This window comes from Lontra canadensis, unplaced genomic scaffold, assembly GCF_010015895.1.
Source record: "Lontra canadensis isolate GAN:19392208 unplaced genomic scaffold, GSC_riverotter_1.0 scaffold28, whole genome shotgun sequence".
NCBI lineage: Eukaryota > Metazoa > Chordata > Mammalia > Carnivora > Mustelidae > Lontra > Lontra canadensis.
Window position 1 is genome coordinate 3,606,002 of NW_022631022.1, and position 20,732 is coordinate 3,626,733.

Below are 20,732 nucleotides of genomic sequence, written 5' to 3' on the forward strand. Positions count from 1 at the left end.
GCGCCTCCCCGGGCCACTGACGCCCGGCGCGCCCTCCCCCGGCGGCGGCGGCCGTGGCGCGGGGAGGCGGCGGCGGCGGCTGCGGCAGCGGCCCGAGCCGGGCCCCATGGCGCGGGGGGACGCCGGCCGCGGCGGTGGGCTCGTGGCGCTGACCTTCTGCCTGCTGGCCGCGCGCGGTAAGGGCGGGCGCCGCGGCAGTGGCGGGAGAGGCTGCGGCGTGTCGGTGCGCCCGCGCCCCGAGGCTGCGCCGGGCTACGGGGCTGGCGTGCGTCCCGGGTCCCGAGCGAGTGCGGGGCCGCGGGGCGAGGGCGGCCGGTCCCCGTGATGCCTGCGCTTGGGGGTCTGCGAGCTGCGGCCGGGGGTGGGGAGGGGGGGCTGCTGCGGCGCGGACTTGGCCGCAGGGGGTGTGTGTCCTTGGTTTGCGGAGTCTGGAGTGTGAGTGTGTGTGAGTGTGTGTGCGCGCGCGCTCGGAGGGTGGGGACGGGGGGCTTCTGCGGGAGTACGTGTCCGCAGTGCGTGTCACGGTCGCGGCGTGGCATCGCGGGGCTGTGGCTGCGGGGTTGGTGGCTTGCACCGGGCGGGCTCTGTCTTGCCCGCGCGTGTTCCTGGGTTGAGTGCGTGAAAGAGGAGGGGTGTGTTGGGGGGTGTGTGTCAGCACCTCCATTTGTGTCGAGATAGTGTTAATTGTGTTTATGGGTCTGAGCTAATATTTGGCCTTGGCTTTTGGGGAGTGTCCTTGCCCGTGGTTGGGGGGGTACTGGGCAGGCGATTCAGGATTGACTGGGGGTAGAGGTGATAAAACACTCAACTTTGCCCAGTGGGTGTGGTCCCTGGGGCTGGTTGGGGCAGGGGGTTGGGTGGTTAGTGTCGCTCCCCCAACCCGTGGCTCAGAGCGGGCTGGGGGAGGGGGGCAGGAAACCAGTTGCTTCCGTGGACTTGTCCAACACTCGCTCTCGGGATGGGACGCGTGTCATTCCCGCCCCACCCACCAGGGACAGGTCAGGAGAGCGTTGCCCAGGTCAGCAAGGCCTCCTTCCAGCCCCCCACCTCAGTGCCGGATTGGGATGGGGGTAAGAGAGTTATCCACTCTGGAGAAAGGGCCGGGACTGGGGTGACGGAATCCCAGTGCTCTGTGCCTAGGGCTCCTTCTTCCACTCCAGCTCTCTCGCTTTCCGTGCTGTGTGCGTTTAGGGGACGGCCCTTGGGGAAGGTAGGTGGCAGGGCTGGGGAGGGGGATGGGCTGCCCGCTTTGTTCGCCTAGTTCTTGCCTTCCCTGCCGAGGGGGGAGCTGAGGATGTGTCCGGGGCGAGTCGGGGAGGGACTTGGAGGTGGGGGTGGGGAGGGGGATTTCTCTCCAGCTGCTGCGGCTTTCCAGAGAGACTCAGCCAGGCCACGTGGGAGAGAGGCAGGGACGGCGGAGAGGGGAAGGAGCCTCCGTCTGGCCGGCCCAGGCCCATCTCCAGGAAACCCAAACAGCGGGTGGGAAAGTGCCGGGAAATGCTCGGACCCCTTTTCTCCGGACAAAGACACGCCCCTCTCCAGCCCTGGCTCGAGTCTAGGGATTGTCAGGTGAAGGGGGCGGGGAAGTGAGGGAGAGGCCTCAGCCCCCCAGGAGCCCAGGGGATTAAGGAATAGTTGTGCCTACCCTCTTAACGCTCTTCCAGGAGCTCCAGGAATGGGCTCAGAGTCACCCAGCCTAGTGGGATGAGGGCTAATAACTACTCTCTGTCATTATAGTATACCGGTGGGGCCTCCTGCAGGGGGCTCAGTTTGCCTCTGAGATCTGGCCTCTCCCTGCTCTTGAGTGCACAAGGCAGGGGCAGGGCCCTGAGCTGGGGCTCCCTGGATAGCAGTGTGCATGGCCAAAGCAACTAGGCTGCTCGCTCTCAGTCTCCCAAACCCTTTGAGTGTGCAAAGCTTAACAGGCCTGGAGACAGTCCTATAGCGTTCTGACTAGCCATCCTGATCTGGACCAAGGTCATTCATTCATTCAATCATTCAACAAATATTTACTGAGCACCCTTTTTGACTTAGCATGTGCCTGGTGCCTGGAATATAGTAAATAAGGAGGCAGACCTTGTCCCTAACGCAGAGCTTGCAGTGTGGTGTGGGGGAGACTGACAGAGGGTTTGGAAAGGTCAGGAAAGTCATCTTTAGGAAGTGATGAATAATTGAGCTCAGTGCAGAGGGTCAGCTAGCCCTATAGGAGACCCATGTGAACCGCATGTATAGGTGCTCCAAAGTGACTTCATTTAGACCAGTGAATGCAGCTAACTCTGGCTGGAGTTTAGAGCACAGGGTGAGAGTGGGGGAGGTTGGAGCTGGATAGGACAGGGCCCATAGAGTGTCAAGAGTGAAGGGTGAAGGGGCTTCTGAAAGGCCTGATAAGCCCCACCAAAGTTTCTGCCTGAAAGCTCCCTGCCACCACCACTGTGAGCCCTTGGCAAGTTTTTTGTTTGTTTTTAAGATTTTATTTATTTTTTTGACAGAGAGAGATCACAAGTAGGCAAAGAGGCAGGCAGAGAGAGAAAGGGAAGCAGACTTCCCGCCTAGCAGAGAGTCCAACATGGCACTTAATGCCAGGACCCCGAGGACCCCGAGACCATGACCCCAGCCCAAGGCAGAGGCCAAACCCAATGAGCCACCCAGGCGGCCCCCCTTGGCAAGTTTTAAGATCAGCTTTGAATCAGCTCACTGCAGCCAGTGGGCAGGGCTGGAGGCAGGAAGCTCCAGCTTCCTGGGAGGCTGTTGCAGTATTCCAGAAGAGAGGATGGGGGCAACGAGCGAGCGTCATGGCAGTTAGTGTGGCCAGGGTAGCTGGCTTCTAGAGGTATTTAGGAAGTAGAATCAGTAGGATCTGAGGATAGACTGAGTTTGCAGGCGGGCAGGGAGGGGGAGGTCCAGAATAATAGACACTTCAGCAACCTGAACTGGGCAGAATACAGGGCTGGTGTCCCCCAACACTGTTCCAGCCAGGGACCGGGAACTGGGGAGATTTATAGGAATGGGACTCCTGTCTGGGGGTAGTAGTAGAATGCTGAGTGCTGGGTTTTTTTGTTTTGTTTTTTAAGATTTTTACTTATTTGACAGAGAGAGAGAGAGATCACAAGTAGGTAGAGAGGCAGGCAGAGAGAGAGAGGGAAGCAGGCTCCCTGCTGAGCAGAGATCCTGATGTGGGGCTTGATCCCAGGACCCTGAGATCATGACCTGAGCCAAAGGCCAAGGCTTAACCCACTGAGCCACCCAGGTACCCCTGCTGAGTGCTGGTTTTTATCAGTGCAAGATGTGGGGCTCTCCCCTCCACTGAATCAGAATTGGGGGGGTGTGCCAGAGGTCTGTTACATAGGAAGGCTCACAGAACATGACAGCTGCTTTCTCCTCACCAGGAAAGTCCTCTCACCCCCATCTCTTTCTCGGCCCAGAGACTCAGAGGCCCACCTCAGTTGGTGTGGCCCTCTCTGATTCTATCTCCAGGTTAGGAACCATGTCAAACAAGTTTCTCTTAACAGTGAATTTTGTCCAGAAGTTATCTGACTTTTAGGTAGTTTCATGGCCCAATTCATCATGTGTTGTGTGTAAATTACCAGTTCCTTTCTTTACTCCTAAAGGTACCTATTTCAAGTTAAGCTCTCTCACAATTAGAGTGTCATCCAATGTCAGCACTGAAGGGAACTTAGAAATTTTTTTTTTTAATTTTAAGTTTTTACTTAAATTCTACTTACTTAACGTATGTGGTAAAATTGGTTACAGATGTAGACTTTAGTGATTCGTCACGTTACATATAACACCCAGTGCTCATCCAAGTGTCTCCTTAATGCCCATCACCTACTTAGCCCATCCCTCACCCAACTCCCTAGAAATAATTTTAGCATGAACCCATTTTCCAGATGAGAAAACTGAGTGACATCCCAAAGTTGTATGGCTAGGGACTGAGCTGGGACTGGAACCAGTCTCTTGGCTCCTGGAGCCACACCTTCCCTGGATTTGGTACACAGATACCCAAGTTCGGTCTCTCTGCACCCCCTCCCCCTCACATGAGAAGTTACCAGCTTTGGGCTTGACTTCCCTCAGTTGGTGTGTCTGAGTCTGGGCTCTGGAATTCACCCTTCTCCGCTCCTCCCCACCCTCTACCTTCTGTTCGGCCTCCACGGTTTCTGAGGTACAGCAACCAGACTTGACACAGAATTCCAGATGCTGAACAGATGTCATTGCCAGGTGGGCTTGGGGGGCTCCCAGCTCCCTGGAGGATGGGGAGAGGGGAGGAGGAGTAAGAGCAGCTTTGATGGAGGAGGACGCCAGCCCTAGCCTGGTAGGAGGAGGGTGCTAGGAGCTGGGGTTGGGAGGAAAATCCAAGAGATGATGTTCTGGCCCTGACATGCAGAGAAATAGAATCCTTGTATTCTGGGCTAGGTAGGCTGTTAGTTACTCACTGCTGAGGCTGCGCCCTCTGGATTTGAGGGGCTTTCGGGTCACTGAGGTCAGAGAAGCAGAGGCTCAGTAACCTCTGTTTCAGATGCAGACCTGAGCATGTGAGCTGGTGCAGAGCTAAGACTTCTGGATGGTTTGATAAGAGGCTCATTACCTTGTCACATAGTTTGGAGGACAAAGTTCCAGCAAGTGATCAGAGCATACAGGGAGAGAAAGGTGGGCACAAAAGAAAGCTATTTTGAATCATATGAGCCATATGGCAGGAGAATAGGTGAGGTAGTGAGATTCCTAGTCCTGGTAATGTGTAAGTACAGAGTTTTTTTCAGTGTGAGTTTGCTGTTCTGTCTCTGCTTTTTAAGCATTTCGTCAAGTGTCTGCTAGTTGCCAGATAGGCAGTTTCCACATGTATTATTCCCAACACATCCAGCCCTTAAGGGAGTTCCTGTAATTTTTACAGATAAGGAAATTGAGGCTTGGAAAAGCATAAGGGGCTGTGTCTCCACGTGTCTACTTACGTGTTCAAAGAATATTTATTGAGCACCTACTGTATACCAGGCACTGTTTCTGGGACTAGAGATTTAAAAATCTGACTAGGACATGATGCTGAGTTTGTTGCCTGATAGGGGAGAAAAGAAAGTGTAAAACCTCAAGTAATAACTGCAGTGGCCATGTTGCCCTGGGTCCTATGGGACAGAAAAAGGAGAAGCAACTCAATCAGACCCTGGGATGGCATAGCTACTGTGGGGAGAGGGAGCAGCAGGATCAACATATGGAACAGCAGTGAGCTCTCAGAGATCTGAAAGTGGTTTGGTCCAGTGGGGACAGAGGCACGCAGGGATCAGGAGGTAGGCAGGAGCTGAGTGTGGCTTTGCTGTCAAGTCCACTGAGGCTGGGCCTCTCAGGAGCACAGATGAAGGGAACTGTACAGCCTTCCCTGTGTCCCAGGCAACTGTCCCAAGCTCTCCTTCCAGCTGTTGGTGGGAGGGGATCAGCGTGTGGTAAGGGAGGTGGCCAAGGTGGGGGGTGGGGGGAGGAGTTTCTGGAAGACACTGACTTGGGTCTCCTAGGAAAAGAGAGTGGTGATGGGGGTCATGGAGAACTGCCTGTACCCTGAAAACAAGTTGTAAATCTGTTGGGCTCTGAAATTCAGAAGTGACAAGGCATTGATGTCTGTGGCAAGTTGTTGTCTTAATGAACCGAGACATCTAGGCTTGGTTCCCCTCCCCAACCCACTGGCCCCTTTCCTGAGAGTTTACTGGAAAATGGGACCCCGGCTCACACCAGGCCCCACTAATCCCACGAAACAGCATTGAGTGGGCCCTGGGGCTCAGCCGCAAATCTCCTCTCTGTCTGGGTTCTAATTGGCCTCATAAAATCTAATTTATCCTGTAAGTGGGTAAAATAATCTGTTAGGAAAAGATTGAGAGATGGCCTCAGGGCTCCCAAGCATAGAAGCTCTGTGTCTCTGACAGGGTCTCACCAAGGAGCCTGAGGAGAAGGAATTGTCCCCATCGAGGCAGAAAGCTGGTGGGCAGCCAGAGTCCACTGTGTCCTCAGTCCCGAGAGGGACAGCTGAGAACTGCTTGTGGGAAGGGCTTTGGGGGTCAGCCATGGCAGTGGGCCGGGGGTGGCAGGAAAGGGGTGGCCGGGAAGCCACAGGACAAACAAGGTCCACTCCTCAGAGCATCACTTTTACGAAAAGATCTGGTGGTGTAGGAACCACATTTACGTTAAAGGAAACATTGCTCTGTAATGGAGAAGAATGCAAAATGTGCCAAAGGTTTAAAAATCAAAACATTTGGGGCATCAGCAAGCCTCTTACCTATGTTCCCCTCTGCTGCTGGGAGAATTTTGGCAAAAATGAGAATAGTGGAGACTTCTCCTTTGCAGGCTGAGGAAACTGAGGCTGAAAGAGGAAAAGTTGCAGGCCCAAGGCCATATAGCAAATGACCCAGGAGGACCCTGACTTCAGACCAAGGCTTGTCCCCCCACCGCCCATACCCTATTGTCCATCTAGGCAAGAGGAGGGATGGCTAAGGGACCTGCAAGTGGGTATGTGATAGGAAACACATAAAGCTTCCTGGGAGGGGGGAGTGGCCAGGCAGGGGCAGCCTCACAGAGGGCTGGCACTGGAGCTGAGCCTGGGGGGCGGGGGAGCCGTGGCGGGGAGGAGGGCATGTCCTGGGCACAGAAGTTGGGCTGGGCACTGAGGCAGAGAGAACCCTCTTTCTTACTCTAGAGCAACTTTCTCGTCAGTGCTGGATTTATCCCCAGAAGATCAAAGGATGGTTTCCCCACATTGTCTCCCGGGGAGAGGAGACCCCCACCCCTTTCTGGTCCTCAGTTTCCCCACTTACATACAGTGAGGAATCCCCAGCTTCCAGGACATTTCCACCACCAGGGTCCTCTCCGAGGGGGACCCCTGGTTCTCTGCACATCTACATCCCTGTTGGTTTCCCTGTGCTACCTTGTTGGGCGCTCCTCAGAGGTGGGGAAGCCAGACATCTGCTGATCCATGAATATTCAGGAAGGGAATCGGAGCCTCCTCTGGGCTCCGCAGCCAGCCGCCGGCCTCTCTGGCTGCCGTTCTGCCCGCCAGAGCCCAGGCTGCTGACATACCCAGCAGCTGCTCGGGCTCCAACTGTTCACATTGTTTGTTCAGCGCGGCAGGGGATTTTCCAGGCCCTGGACGTGCTGTGGGGGGCGGGGAGGCCGCCGGAGGGCTCAGGGATTCGTGTCATGTGGGGCTTTTCTCCCCTGAAGTGCAAACTGACTGCTCAGCGGCTGGAACCAGGCAATTGGAAGCCGCTGGGCTGAGAGCCCGGGCTTGCCTCCCCCCTACCCTGTGTTTGAATCTTAGAATTGAGGGCCGCAGAGGTAGAAGAGACTGGTTGTTAGAACAGTAATTAGCATTGGTAGAGTAAAAAAGAAAAAAAAGAAAAAAAAATCTTTCATTAAAAAAAAAAAACAACAAACCCAAACCCCAAACACTTGTACAGTTTCTGAAGTGCCTTTATTATTATTTTTTTTTTTAAGATTTCTTATTTATTTGAGAGAGAGAGCATGAAAGGGGCGAGGGGCAGAGCTCGCTAATGAGCAGAGGGCCTGATGTGGGACTTGATCCTGGGACTCCAGGATCATGACCTGAGCCAAAGGCAGTTACTTAACCAACTGAGCCACCCAGGTGCCCTCTGAAGTGCCTTTAAAGAATGAGCTCCCGTCCCACCGTTGGTGGCGCTGACATCCATCATTTTGTTTACTCCTCACAGGCTTGGTAGTGTCGCCTTCATTTTACAGATGTAGAAACTAAGGCCCAGAGAGGTTAAACAGCTGGTAGGTGGAGCAGCAAGATTGGAAACTAGATCTTCTGTCCCAAGGTCTAATGCTCTTTCCACCACAACCAACAGCCCCGAGTGACATGAATGCCAGTTTGGTTTCCCCTATCAGAATGGAGACTGGGTGAGGACAAGGCCTGCCTTCTCCCTGCACCCATTAGTAATGCTGAGCCCAGGCGAGCAGGGGGAGGGGCAAGTAGAGCCTTCCCGATGAATTAGGAGAGGCAGAGGCCCAGTTTGGGCCCCCTTGGTCTCTCCATCCTTCGCAAGTAGTGTCAGAGCCTGGCTTCGGCCCTGGCCTCCGTATCTCGGCCAGCTGGGACTTCTCTTTGCCGCTCAGTCTTGTTTCTCTCCAGGAGTGCTGGGAAGAGAGCCTGGGGACAGACAAAGGTTCTAAGTGTGGGCACAGATATGTCCGGGTTTTGACAAGTGTGGCAGAAACTTGGGTGTGCGTGTTCAGGTGTGGAAGATTGTGTCTACAGTTTGTATGTGTGTCTAGATGGTGTTCTGTAGGTTTGCTCAGGAATAGGTATATCTAGAGGTATATCCAGGTGTGACTATTCACTGAATCATCCTAACAGCATAGAATCTCACACATCACCTGATATGTTTGAGTAAAACTAACGTCCAGAAGAAGTGACTGGCCCAAGGCCACTCAGCCGGACTGTGACAGAGCCAGGTCCAGAACTGAGCGGTTGCCTGATTCCCAAGCCCTTTGGCTTTCTGCATGCCCTCCCAAGGCTGTCTGCCCAGACCTGCCTTGTAGTAAGGACGTGCCACTGTACTCACCTTTGTCTTGGGTTCACTCTCAGATGTGCCATTCCACCTTTAAGCAAAGTGTCAGGTCAGAGGATGAGAAGGGACCTCGGACCATTGAGCTTGTATGGGACAGGAAGGCAGCAGGCCAACCTTCTGGTCAACACAACTGGGGAAACAACCATTTCTCTGTGAATAATGGCGACTGGGCCTTGTCAACATGTTGGTTAAAATGAGAAGCATTGGCCTTTGTGTGTTTTTGCCTTGACCCTGGAATGACATTACCTTCCTCCATTTTCCCCTTACTCTTCCCTTGGTGGCAGCTTTGGAGCTGCAGGCCCTGCTGGGGTCCCTGGAGACAGGCTCTGGCTTGCTGCATGGCCTAGGGGAATCAAGCAGTAGGAAGGAGTGCTCAGCCATGCCTGCCACCGGGACATAGTAGGTTGAGCGATTGTGGTCAAGATGATCTGGAAGGTTCCAGGAAAGGAGGACCTTACTGAAAGCCAATTCTGTGCCAGGCCAGGCAACGTGCTGTGCTCTTTTCCTACCCTGCATCTCACAACAGCCCTAGAAGGAAGGAATTCCTGGGTCCTTTTAAACTGAGATACAGTTTACACACCACAGAACTCACCAGTGTACACAACAGTGGTTTTGTGTATGCTCACAAGGTTGCACAACCATCACCATGGTTTTGTTCCAGAACATTCCTATCACCCCAAAAAGAAACCTCATGTCCCTCGCTTCTCATTCTTCCCTCTCCCCAGCCCCTGGCAGCCATTAACCTACTTTCTGTCTCTGTGGAGTTGCGTCTTCTGGACATTTCATAGGAATGAGATCATAGAATATGTATCATTTTGTGACTGGCTTCTTTCACTTAATGTAAAGTTTTTAAAGTTCTTCCATGAAGCAAGTATCAGTACTTCATTTCTTTTGATGGCTGAGTGAGATATTTATCCATTCACCAGGTGATGAGCCCTTGGGTTGTTTCTCGTTTTTGACTGTTACAAGGAACGTTGTAAGGCACTGTGCTTTTTGGTGGATGAGGAAACTGGGAAGGTGAGCCCAGAGAAGAGTGGCAACTGCCCAAGAGCACAGTGGGGAAGGGCAGAGCCAGGATCTAGACTCAGGTCTCTCCATGAGACCTGTTATTCTTTGAGTTGCCCCAGCCCCTGGGTGGGTGACTCAGGATCTAGAGACTGGGGGAGGTGGGAGGACACAAACTGATGGCCCTGGGACCTGCCTTCTTTGTGCAGGGGAGCTGCCGTGGCCCCAGGAGACAACCGTGGAGCTGAGCTGTGGTGCGGGGCCACTGGAAGTGATCCTGGGCCCAGGGCAAACTGCAATGCTGGCCTGTAGTCTGGGGACTGCTGGACCCCCCACCAGCACCACATGGAGCAAGGATGGAGGCGCCCTGCCTGAGCACGACCATCTGCGCCTGCTGCCCAATGGCTCCCTGCGGCTGTCTCAGCCGCCTGCACCCGACGGCAGTGACGAGGCAGCCCCCGGGGTCTCAGAGGTCATTGAGGGCAGCTACTCTTGCCTGGCCCACGGCCCCCTGGGAGTGGTGGCCAGCCAGGCTGCGGTGGTCAAGCTCGCCAGTAAGTGCCTGCCTCGGGGGCTGAGCTGAGACCCAGGAGGCCTGGGATGTGGGAAGTGGGATTCCCATTAAGTCCTTGCACACAGGCCTGTCCCTTGAGCCCACTCCCCTTTCCATGCCTCTCATCCTGCTCAGCAGGACCCTTCCTGGTATGGCTACCTTCTTCCCACCTCTCCTCTTCTTCCTCCTCCTTGTGTTTCTCCCCCGGGAAGCCTGCCATAAAGGCTTGTTAGAGTGTGGGGCACAGGAGCACACCCCCTCGGGGGTTCTCAAGAGGCACAGATGACCATGAAATCATTTTAGGCCGGGAGAAATGTCCATCTTACTGTGGTCTGACCATCATGGTGACGTTAGGTGTGGGGCGCTGCAATTCATTCTGACCCAGCGTCTGACCAGTAATCACCGCTTCTTATCCCCCTGCTGCCTTTTCAATTGTCTCTGTTGGCTGGAATTTGCCCTGCTTGTGTTTCTGTCCCCCGACTGCCCATGTTTCTGTGTGTGCGTGCATGCACCGTGTGCGTGTGTGTACGTGTGTCTCACTGTGTGCGCCCCCCTTTCCTGTGCTCCTCCTCTGTCCCTGCTTGTGTCTTGCCACCCTCGCCCCCAGCACTCGCAGGCTTCTCTCTGCACCCGGAGTCTCAGGTGGTGGAGGAGAATGGGACTGCTCGGTTTGAGTGCCACATTGAAGGGCTGCCAGCTCCCGTCATCACCTGGGAGAAGGACCAGGTCCCAGTGCCAGAGGAGCCTCGGTGAGTATCCTGTGGGGGAGTGGGAAGAGGGTCCCAGTAGGCTGGCCAGAGAGAGCCCAGGCATGTGCTCAGGAACCAGGATTCTTAGAGCCACATTAGCTCAATTTGCCCGAACTGACTTAGGAGCCAACCGTGGCCTGGCTCTTCACTCACTTAGGCCCCAAAGAGAAGCTGGGCAAGCAGTTGTGTTCCCTGCAAAGAATGCCACCCACGAAGCTACGGAGCTCAAGTAGAGAGCAGTGGTAGGGTCCTTTGGAGCTTATCTGCCTTACTGAAGAGGAGACTGAGGGCCAGAGAGAAGCTCTGTATTGTCCAAGGCCACAGGTGAGTCAGTGGCAGGAAGTTTGTTGTTCCTTCAGAGCAGAGCATGGAGGCTGCTGGGAGGCTTTCTGTCTGCCAGGGTTCCTCTGGCAGCTCTACCCTGGAAGCAGAACCTCTCTTGTCTCTTGACGCCAACCCGTGGGGTGCAGCATCTGATACAGGGTTACGGAGGTCCTTCCTGTTTTACCCTCCTCCCTCCCCATAAAGCAGTGGGTAGGTGCAGTGATCCCAGGGAAGAGTTTCTGGGGTCAAAGAGCAGCAGAAGCTAGACCCAGGACTTGACCCTTACTGTGGCCTCCTGGGAAGGCCCAGATGTACCTGCAGCACGAGAAAGCACGAGCCTTGTTTGCTTTTGTGGACTCGGAGTTGGTCTCACCACGCAGTTGTCACCCCTTGGATTCTTACATCTTTGGAGATGTGGCTCCAAGGCCTTTCCCAGCACCCCCTCCCCCGAACCCTCTCCCCGGCCCGGTCCTCTGCCTCCATCTCTCGAGCTGTAGTTACCACCTCACCCGCTCTCGTCCTCTCCTGGTGCAGGTAGGGCTCCACGGGCTCAGAAACACTGGTTTACAGGTCTCCCTGCCCTGAGACTAATCTGTCTTGAGTGTGTTGACCTGTCCCAGCTCCTCTGACTTGTGCCCACATCTAGGTAGGGGGGAAGGTGTAGGGAAAACTTCTGGGTAGATAAGCCACAGGGCATATCCCTGCAACAGTTGTGAGGGAGGAAGCAGGTCAAGCTGCTGATTTGGATGATTGCTTGGCCTGTTGCCCCTCGCAGAGGCTCTCTCACTCAGCTTCATTCCCCCCATCTATAAAATTAAAAGAAAAGAAAAAAAAAATGAAAGGGTTGGATTAGATCACTGTTCTTTGGAAAACATTAGTCACTAAAAGTGCTTCTCGAGAAAAAGTATTCTGTGGTCAAATAACGTAGGGAAAAATGCCTATAAAATCCCCTTCTTGGTGTTGACAAGGCTCTGAGAAGTCCTGTATGGAAAGCCTGTTAAACTTGTTGAAGCAAGCACTTCCTAGATTCATCTGACCCGCAGCCCCTTTTGCCGCAACCCCGTTAACATCCCATGAATGAGCATTCTAGGGAGCGACCTTGGAAGTGCTGCCCCAGCCTTTCTAGCGCTGACTTTTTAACTTCTGTGCCTTGCAAATGTGGCCCCCTTGCTGCTGTCTGGGAGTTGCTGTGTGAGAACCAAGGGAGAGCCCCCTCCTGGCATCCCCCAGAGAGAGTAGGAGAGAGCCGAGAAGTCGCCCCCTGTTGAAAGGCATGACAGGCCCCAGTTAATGTGAGCTATGTTTTCTCATTTAATCCTTCCCTTTATCCTTCAAGGCAGGTATTTCTTAATTTCCATATTTTCTTCTATTTACTTTTAGTTTATATTCCTGGAAGATGCCTTTTTCACATTCATGTAAGCAAAACAGAAGAAACAGTCATCATCCACAGAAAGTCTCTGTCAGTTTTCATGTCTGTCCTCTGGAATTTTCCCCTGTATGTTTATAAATACCCTCTTTTAAAATTTGGATTATGTTGTACACACAGGGTTTTTTTGTTTGTTTGTTTGTTTGTGGCATTCTTTAAAAAAAGATTTTACTTATTTATTTGACAGAAAGAGATCACAAGTAGGCAGAGAGGCAGGCGGGGTGGGGGGGGTGGATGGGGGAGAAGCAGGCTCCCTGCTGAGCAGATAGCCCCATGCAGGGCTTAGATCCCAGGACCCTGAGATCATGCCTGAGCTGAAGGCAGAGGCTTAACCCACTGAGCCACCCAGGTGCCCCTGTTTACTTGTTTTAAGTAAACTTCTAGTGTGGAGCTGGGACTCATGACTCCTAGATCAAGAGTCACCTGCTCTACCGACTGAGCCAGCCAGGTGCCCCTGTATGGGTTTTTTTTGCTCCATCACCTTTTTTCTAAAACATAAATGGGATTATAAAGCAACTTCTACTTTTTTTTTTTTTTTCACTTCACACGTCATGAACCTCCTTCCAGGTCTACATACATAGTTATGGCAGATATGATTATCTGGATTGTTAAGTGAGAGACCCGGGGATCAGAGACAGAAGTAACTTGACCCAGGTCACACAGCTAGGACATGGAGTGTGGGATGCCAGAGGCCTGGCACGAATGACACACAAGCCTCTTGTGATTCGGTGGTTGGGGTAGGGAAGCTGCAGGGTCTGGAGAAGTTGACGCTACAGATGGGCTCAGAGGTCAGCCAACTGTGGCTCTGAGTGGACACGTTACTTCCCCCAAAGTTTCCCAGCAAACAGTAGGGCTCTGTTATCTCCCTACATCTAGTTCAGGCTTCATTCTACGAAGCCACAGGCCTCTCCCAGAAGTCTGGAGCTGCCAGTTCCTGGGCTCTGAGAGTGCTGGCCCCCAAGTCCTCTGAAAAGTGATCCTTAGCTATAAATAAGCCAGGCTCACATGTCCCAGCACATTGTGTAGGGGAAATAAAAAAATGTCTTAAATAGCAACTTGATTATGCCCAAGGTATGTATTTTTACACAGGCCCAGATATAGGACATGTACAAATACGCTATTCATAAATTCAACCCAGTGGTTTGGAGACCGTGTGCCTTCTTGGGGACCGTGCGCACGTGCAGTTAATAAACACACTGTCAAGGTATGGGTGTGTATTTTCAGAACTGATGGTGAGGACTAGAGCCCGAGGCAATTCCCTGCTGCTTACACTAATGTCTAATGATAGGGGATAATTTTCCTTCCATGGGAACCAGTAATCAATGAGCACAATGTTTCCCACATCCTAGGCCCTCACAAACCCCCTTTATAATTTTGGCCATTCCTGGGCCATTTATTCAATCACCTACTTAATACATTTCTTTAACTCAGCTCTCTTCTGTAACTTTAACACATGCTGAAAAGGAACATTATCTCACTGCAGTAAAATGGAAAACCAGCAACGCTTACCATAAATACAAGGTAGCCATAAAAATAAATACATAACCGCTGGGATAAAAAATGTGTGCCTAGATCCACTTGCAATCATTTTTGTTATCACCATTCACTCACACTTTAAAAATGTGGCACCAATGGACCTCAGTCTTCAGGCTCCCTAAGGTAGTCTTCTGCCCTATGCATCTCCCAGGGCCCAGGGTGTCTGTCAACCTCATGTGACCCTTGGCCAGTGGCCCTTTTCCCTAGGTGGATCTATGAAGGGCTCAGGATGGGGGCGCCTTGGCCCTTCTGAAATTCAGAGCAGCTGTGAAGTTTCTACTGTGTACCTTTTTTTTTTTTAAAGTAATCTCTACACCCAAGATGGGGCTCAAACTCATGGCCCCAAGATCAAGTCTCATGCTCTACCAACTGAACCAGCCAGGTGCCCCTTTGCTGTGTTCTTGAATCCCTGGTTCCAAGTGGCCTTTTGGGGTTGGGGCTCAGACGCAGGCTTGGAAAGAGAACGATCCTTTCCTTTTGGACAGAGGTTGCTTTTCATTCTATAAATAGCTATTTTGTTTTATTTGCAATCTGAATTATTTTTAAAGTAATAAAACATACCATTTTAATGGGAAAAAGTCACCTACCAACTGGACATAGACAGTTGTTACTCTTAGGATTGTTCCCTCCCAGTCTTTTAAACGTGTACAGTTTATATCATTTAAACGTGTGTTTAGAATCTGGGATTCATAGATAGTGTTTCTGCCCATTATCTATTGTGAACTCACAACACAGTAGGGCTGGGGTTGTGCAGTAGTCAGGACAGGACTATTTAACCCATTTTTCAGATGAGAAACTGAGGCCCAGACATGTGATGTCACTTGGTACAATCACATCTGCTGGAACCAGCTCTCTCTACTATGTCACAGCTGTTTCTGTGTTAGGAGCCTGGATTTCCACAATAAAGGGTTCAAGGTCATGCTTTTATCCAATTTCAATTTTTAAAATTTATTTTTTAAAAGATTTTATTTATTCAATTTCAGTTTTTCAGGTTTTCTATTTCCAACCTAATAAATATTCAAAAAAAATTTAAACACAACAAATAAGCATTCCCAGTAATCACACTGCCAGAGAAAACCTCCCTGAATGATGCAAGCTCTACCGCCCTTGACTTTTTCTGTGCATATCCTAACATATCATTTTTCAGGTTCCCAAACATAGAACTGCTTCATAAACACTGTTTGGTGACGTTTTTCCCCCCACTCACCAATGTATCTTGGACATCTTTCCATAGACAGGGCTCCTAAAAACACGTTTTAACAAAACAGAAAAGATTTTAAATGAACACTAAAAGTGGTTCCATTGTCCTCTTGGCTAGAGGGTTGGAAAGTGGCTCAGGTTAGAAAGGTGTGGAGCCCTTGCTTAGGAGATAGTGCAATGCAGGCAAGGCTGTGTCCGTGCAGAGGTGGTGGTAAGCAGAGCAGACCAACTTCTGTTGGCTGCAGTTATTGTACTATATCTGAGAAAGGTATCGCTTTTTTCTCCCTTCTTTCCTCCCTCCCTCCCTCCTTTCCCACACATAATAAGGAAATGTTCCTTGTCAGAGAAGTATCAGCTTTTGGGTACCCGGAGCACAATTTCCATGGAAAGCCTGGGAAACTTTGGGGTTAGGAAATGTGGGTTGCTCTGGTGGAAAACCTGCAGGCAAGGTCAGCTACGTAGCCTGAAGGAGGAAAAAGGGTCTTGGAGGCAGGATTTATTAGGTGGAGGAGACCTGGATGGAGGTGGAGGTCTTATTTCCAAGGTGGGTTCTACTTGTCCTTCCCCACTTGTCCTTTTCCATCAAATTTTCCTGGCCCAGGATCTTACCTCCCACCACCCATTGCCTCCATGTCCCCTCTCCCCTGCTGGCCCCAGCACTGACGTGGGCAGCTGCTGGAGCTGAAGGTAAGACCCTGGGAGAGAGCTGGGTTTGCCTGTGGCATGAGGGAGGGAGTGAAGCAGGCTTATGTGCATTCTCTAAGTCTTTGGGCCACAGCAGGTTTCCAGGCCTGTGGCCAGAATTTTCTCCCAATGCCCTTGAGCTAGTTCTCCTTGGCTGCATTTAAATTGTTTCATACCCATTTCCCCATGAGCCAAGGGACCTTCATCAAGCACACTGCTGCCCCATTCCCTCTCCAACCTTGACCTAGCCTATATCCAGGGACCAGCATCATTTGCTTTGTTGAGAAACTGGGGCTCTCAGCCAGAAGCTAGCCCTGCAAGGATAGAGGTGGAGGATTCAGGAAGACCCCCCGACACACACAGTTGGTCCAGAGCCTGCTCTGCTTACCACCACCCTCTGTGTCCTCTGCACGGACACAGCCTTGCCTGCATTGCACTGTCTCCTAATCAAGGGCTCCACACCTTTCTAACCTGAGCCACTTTCCAACCCTCTAACCAAGAGGGCAGAGAATACCACTTTTATCCATCCTACCCCTCCTAAGCAGTGTGTGTGTTGCGTGTGGCTTCCTGGGGACCCTTCCTCAGGCATCCTTAGCCATCTGATGGCTGCTGAGACAGGCAGGTGAAAAGAACAAGGGATTTGGTACTGGAAGACCTGGGTTCAAGTTTTAACCCTGCTCCACCTGTGAGTCCCTGGGGAAATAATGCCCTTGTGCTTCCGAGCCTTCGTCTTGTCATCAGTAAAATGGAGGTTGCGATGCCCTCTGTCTCTTCAGATTGTTTTGAGGGTCAGATGATATTGTGTGAACAAAAGGGATTTTTATTAGGGAGGGAGGAGTTAATATAGGCAGGGGGTAAACAAATTCACACCATATAGAAGGCTGTATAAAAAGTCTCCCACTGCCTGCCCCACCCCCATCCCAGGTCCCCTCCCCAGAGACAACCGCCCTCACCCGGGACTTCGGTGCAAGCATGTAAGCGTGCATAACCTCACACACCATTCTGCACCAAAAACACTTTAGAGATTGTCCCATTAGAGCACACATGCAGCTGCCTCCTTTTTAACAGCTGCCTTGCGTTCCGTTGTATGAATGTACCCAAACCGATTTAGCTAGCTCCCCCCCTACAGATGGCCCCTTGGATTGTTTCCAGTCTTCTGCCATTGTCCTCGAAGCGCTGGAGTGAATATCATTAAACAGGTTTTTGTATACATGTCTGAGAATATCTGTAGGATAGTCCTTGAAGTGGGGTTGCTGGGTCAAAAGGGCACGTGCAGGGTTGATTTTAACATATTACCAGCTTGCCTTTGAAGGAGGGTGTATCGATGGGCATGGCCACCAAGACTAGAGTACCTTCCCCCCATTCCTTCATCCACACTGTGTGTTATTAAACCTTCTGATCTTTGCCAACCTGGAAGGTGCAAATGGTGTCTCACAGCTTTAATTTGCATGTTTTATTATGAATGAGGCTTGAAAGTGAGATGCTAGAGGTAGTTCAAGCTGGAGGGGGGAGGGGGACCCAGGACAGCTCCCTGCGGAGCTCCTGCCCACCTCATAGGTGCCCTCTCCCCTTCCCAAGGCTCATCATTCTCCCCAACGGGGTCCTCCAGATCCTGGACATTCAGGAGAGCGACGCAGGCTCCTACCGCTGCGTGGCCACCAGCTCTGTCAGCCAGCGATTCAGCCAGGAGGCCCTACTCAGTGTGGCCCACAGAGGTAAGGGGCAGGCCTGGCGGGGGATCCCCCAGGGGTTTCAGGCGTCAGCCACCTCAGAGTTGGCAGGTGTCTCGTGAGATCCAAGCTCTGCCTTCAAATTGCCATTGGGCAGGTGAGGCGAGGTAACTCAGAGAAGGCAGTACCACCCAGGAAGTCAGAGATAGAAGGGGTTGGAACCCCGGACTCCAGGCTCCCAGTCCAGGGCTGTTTTCCTACAGAGGCTCTGTGCTCCCTAAGGTTGGGTGGGGTGTCCGGGCTAGGGACAGAGGTGGGGGAGAGGGGAGGGGAGGCATCTGAAGAGGAGTATCAGGAAGCCCTGGTCCCGGCCCTTCTGGGCATCAGCGGATTCGCCCCTTGCTGCTGGCTGGACACTGCAAATCTGGTACCCTGCAGTATGGTGCTCCTGTCCTCTCCATTTCTCTGAAAAACTCCTGTCCCAGTATGATGCAGTAGGAAGGGCACAGGCTTTGGGGTCGGAAAGAACTGGTTTGAAACCTGGCCTCTCTACTTACCATCTGTGCGACCCTGTGCTGTTATCAAATGTCTAGCTCAGGTGGGTTGTGGGAATAGCGGAGTTAAGAGTGGAAAGTGCCCAGTACCTAGCAGGTGCTCAACAGGTCTTAGTGCGGGACTCCCCCAAGGGCCTCTCACTTGCCTTCCTCTGCCATGGCACCCCCTCCCAACCCTGCCCTCCTGCGCATCTCTCCCCATCCCCCTCCTCATCCCTTCCACCTCCAGGGACCCTACATGCCTGTGGTTTGACTGGTAGGTCTCCTAGTATGGTCCGCTTTCCCTCCTGTGCCGGGAAGTCTCTGCCGCCACCTGCTGGACACACCCGGTATTCCTCAGGCTGACCCAGGGCACAGGGTCACGGGGAGAACTTGGTAGGGAATCAGAGCTCAGGGATCTGCCAAGATGGCGGAAACTCCTGCCTCCTGCCTTTTCCACAGAGGAATCCAAAGCCCTCTGGAGAAGGGACTTGCCTAAGGTCACACTGCATTAATGGCAGTGCGGGAACCAGAAACTTTGTTGACTCCAACCCCAGGCTCCAAGTCTACCTGTGACCCTGATGATCCTCTGCCAGCAGGGTGGGCTCCATTTTCAGGGAAGAAAGGGGGTGGTGTGCCAGACGCCAGGTTATTCCAACCCCCGGCTCCAAGAGAGGGGGCTCTGAGTTCCGGTCCCTGCTCTGTGGAACTATGCGGCTGCTTTCCCCATCTGTCAGATGAAACCTCGGCTGTTCCCTGCCTCACCTGCCTCACCAAGTGAGCATCAGGTGAGGGACTGCAGGTAAAGACACCTCACGGTAAGGCTGCTTGCTGGCCTGCCCTCTCCCCAGGGTCCCTGGCGTCCACCAGGGGGCAGGACGTGGTCATTGTGGCAGCCCCGGAGAACACCACAGTGGTTTCTGGCCAGAGTGTGGTGATGGAATGTGTGGCCTCCGCTGACCCCACCCCTTTTGTGTCCTGGGTCCGACAGGGTAAGTGGAGGGAGGGGACCCAAGGGCATGGGGAAGGAGGGTGCAGTATCTCACGTGTCCCCAAGGTGGGATGCTATAGGAGTGACCGCCCCATGTGGTGGGAACTCCTCTCCCAGGGCTGGGCGTGGGTGGGGGAACCTGGACAGACTTAGGCATCAATCTGTGTAGCATGTTCCTTTAGGAAGCACTTTGCATCTGCCACTCACAAAATCGTCACTGAGACCTTACTCAGGGTAGGCTCAACAGTGTTGCAAGTGAATGTGTGAGAGCTGGAGTCAGGGGGAAGCAGGCCCCCTCCGCTGGGCTGCAAAGCTGCCCCTTTGCCCCACTCAGATTGCTGCAGCCTTCTGTGCTTGGATTTGTCCTGGGCACAGTGAATTAAAAAAAAAAAAAAAAATCAGATGGGAGAGACAGGGACCCTGCCCTTTGAACTCATAGTCTGGGTGAGGGCAATAAAGCACACACCCAAGAAGAGAGGTTCGACGGTATCAGGCAGCAAGTGCTGAGTGCCAGGTGGGACTGCTTTCCTTCCAGCAGGGGCTATCAGAGCAGTGAAGGCTGCTGGCCACACGTCGCTGCCGTCTACTGAGCGCTCAGCCCACCCTCCTGCCAGAGCCTAGACCAGCCCTTTGAAGGGAACAGGGGCGAGGACTCTTATTCCCATTGGATGGATGAGGAAACAGAGGCTCAGAGAGCCAAGGCCCAAACTTTAGAGCCTGTTCTCTTTCTGATACACCACTTCCTACAGTCCTGTACAGAAGAAAAGTAAAGTTTTGTTTTGGTTTTGTTTTTAAGATTTTATTTATTTATTTTAGAGAGATAGTGCATGGGGGACACACATGAGGGGGCAGAGCAGAGAGAGAGGGATAAGCAGACTCTACACTGAGCATGGAGCCCAATGTGGGGCTTGATCCCACGACCCCGGAGATCATGACCTGAGCTGAAACCAAGAGTCGTACACCCAACTGGCTGAGCCACCCACGCGCCCCAGCAAGGATTATTTTTGTTTCTATTTGTTAGTGAGAAGTGACTTGTCTCAAGTTGACGGCAGAAGTCTTAACTCTGCTTTCTTTACCTTTCTTCCCTGACTCAGTCTATTATCCTATACTGCCTCCTTTCCATAAGATTTTAATCTCACATCCAAAAGAGTGTATAATGAATACACAGAGTTTAAAGAAAAATAATAAACTGAACAACTATTTACCTCCCACTGAACTGATGAGATAAAACAGTGCTAGTATCTTTGGGCCTTCATGACCTGCACACTTCACTGGACTTGGGACACCGGCCTAGTTAGGGGATCAGCTAGTTAGGCACCAGCAGGACCCTCATAATATTATTGGGATAGGCTTGTGGCATTGCCCAGAAGTTCTAATATTAATGTTTCTCAAATCCTGACCTTGCATCAGGATGACCCAGGGAGCTTGTTAGAACCGCAGGTTCCCTGCCTTCATACCTGGACAGTTGTGACCCAGGAATCTTAAACTGCCTTAGATCCTTGC

The 20,732-nt window shown here is 52.3% G+C and overlaps 1 protein-coding gene across 5 annotated transcripts in view; it reads left to right on the forward strand.

The window, feature by feature from the left end:
- Positions 1–74: 74 nt before the first annotated feature.
- Positions 75–20,732, forward strand: part of IGDCC4 (immunoglobulin superfamily DCC subclass member 4) — a 38,351-nt gene continuing 17,693 nt past the window's right edge. For 4 of the 5 annotated variants that reach the window (XM_032864689.1, XM_032864691.1, XM_032864690.1 and 1 more), the window contains exons 1-5: positions 75–176; positions 9,773–10,117; positions 10,724–10,865; positions 17,614–17,750; positions 19,090–19,230. In XM_032864689.1, the coding sequence (XP_032720580.1) occupies positions 107–176; positions 9,773–10,117; positions 10,724–10,865; positions 17,614–17,750; positions 19,090–19,230 (835 nt within the window). In that variant the 5' untranslated portion in view covers positions 75–106. Of the gene's footprint in view, positions 177–9,557; positions 9,576–9,772; positions 10,118–10,723; positions 10,866–17,613; positions 17,751–19,089; positions 19,231–20,732 lie in introns of those variants that run through there. The other variant, XM_032864693.1, reaches the window with a different exon arrangement.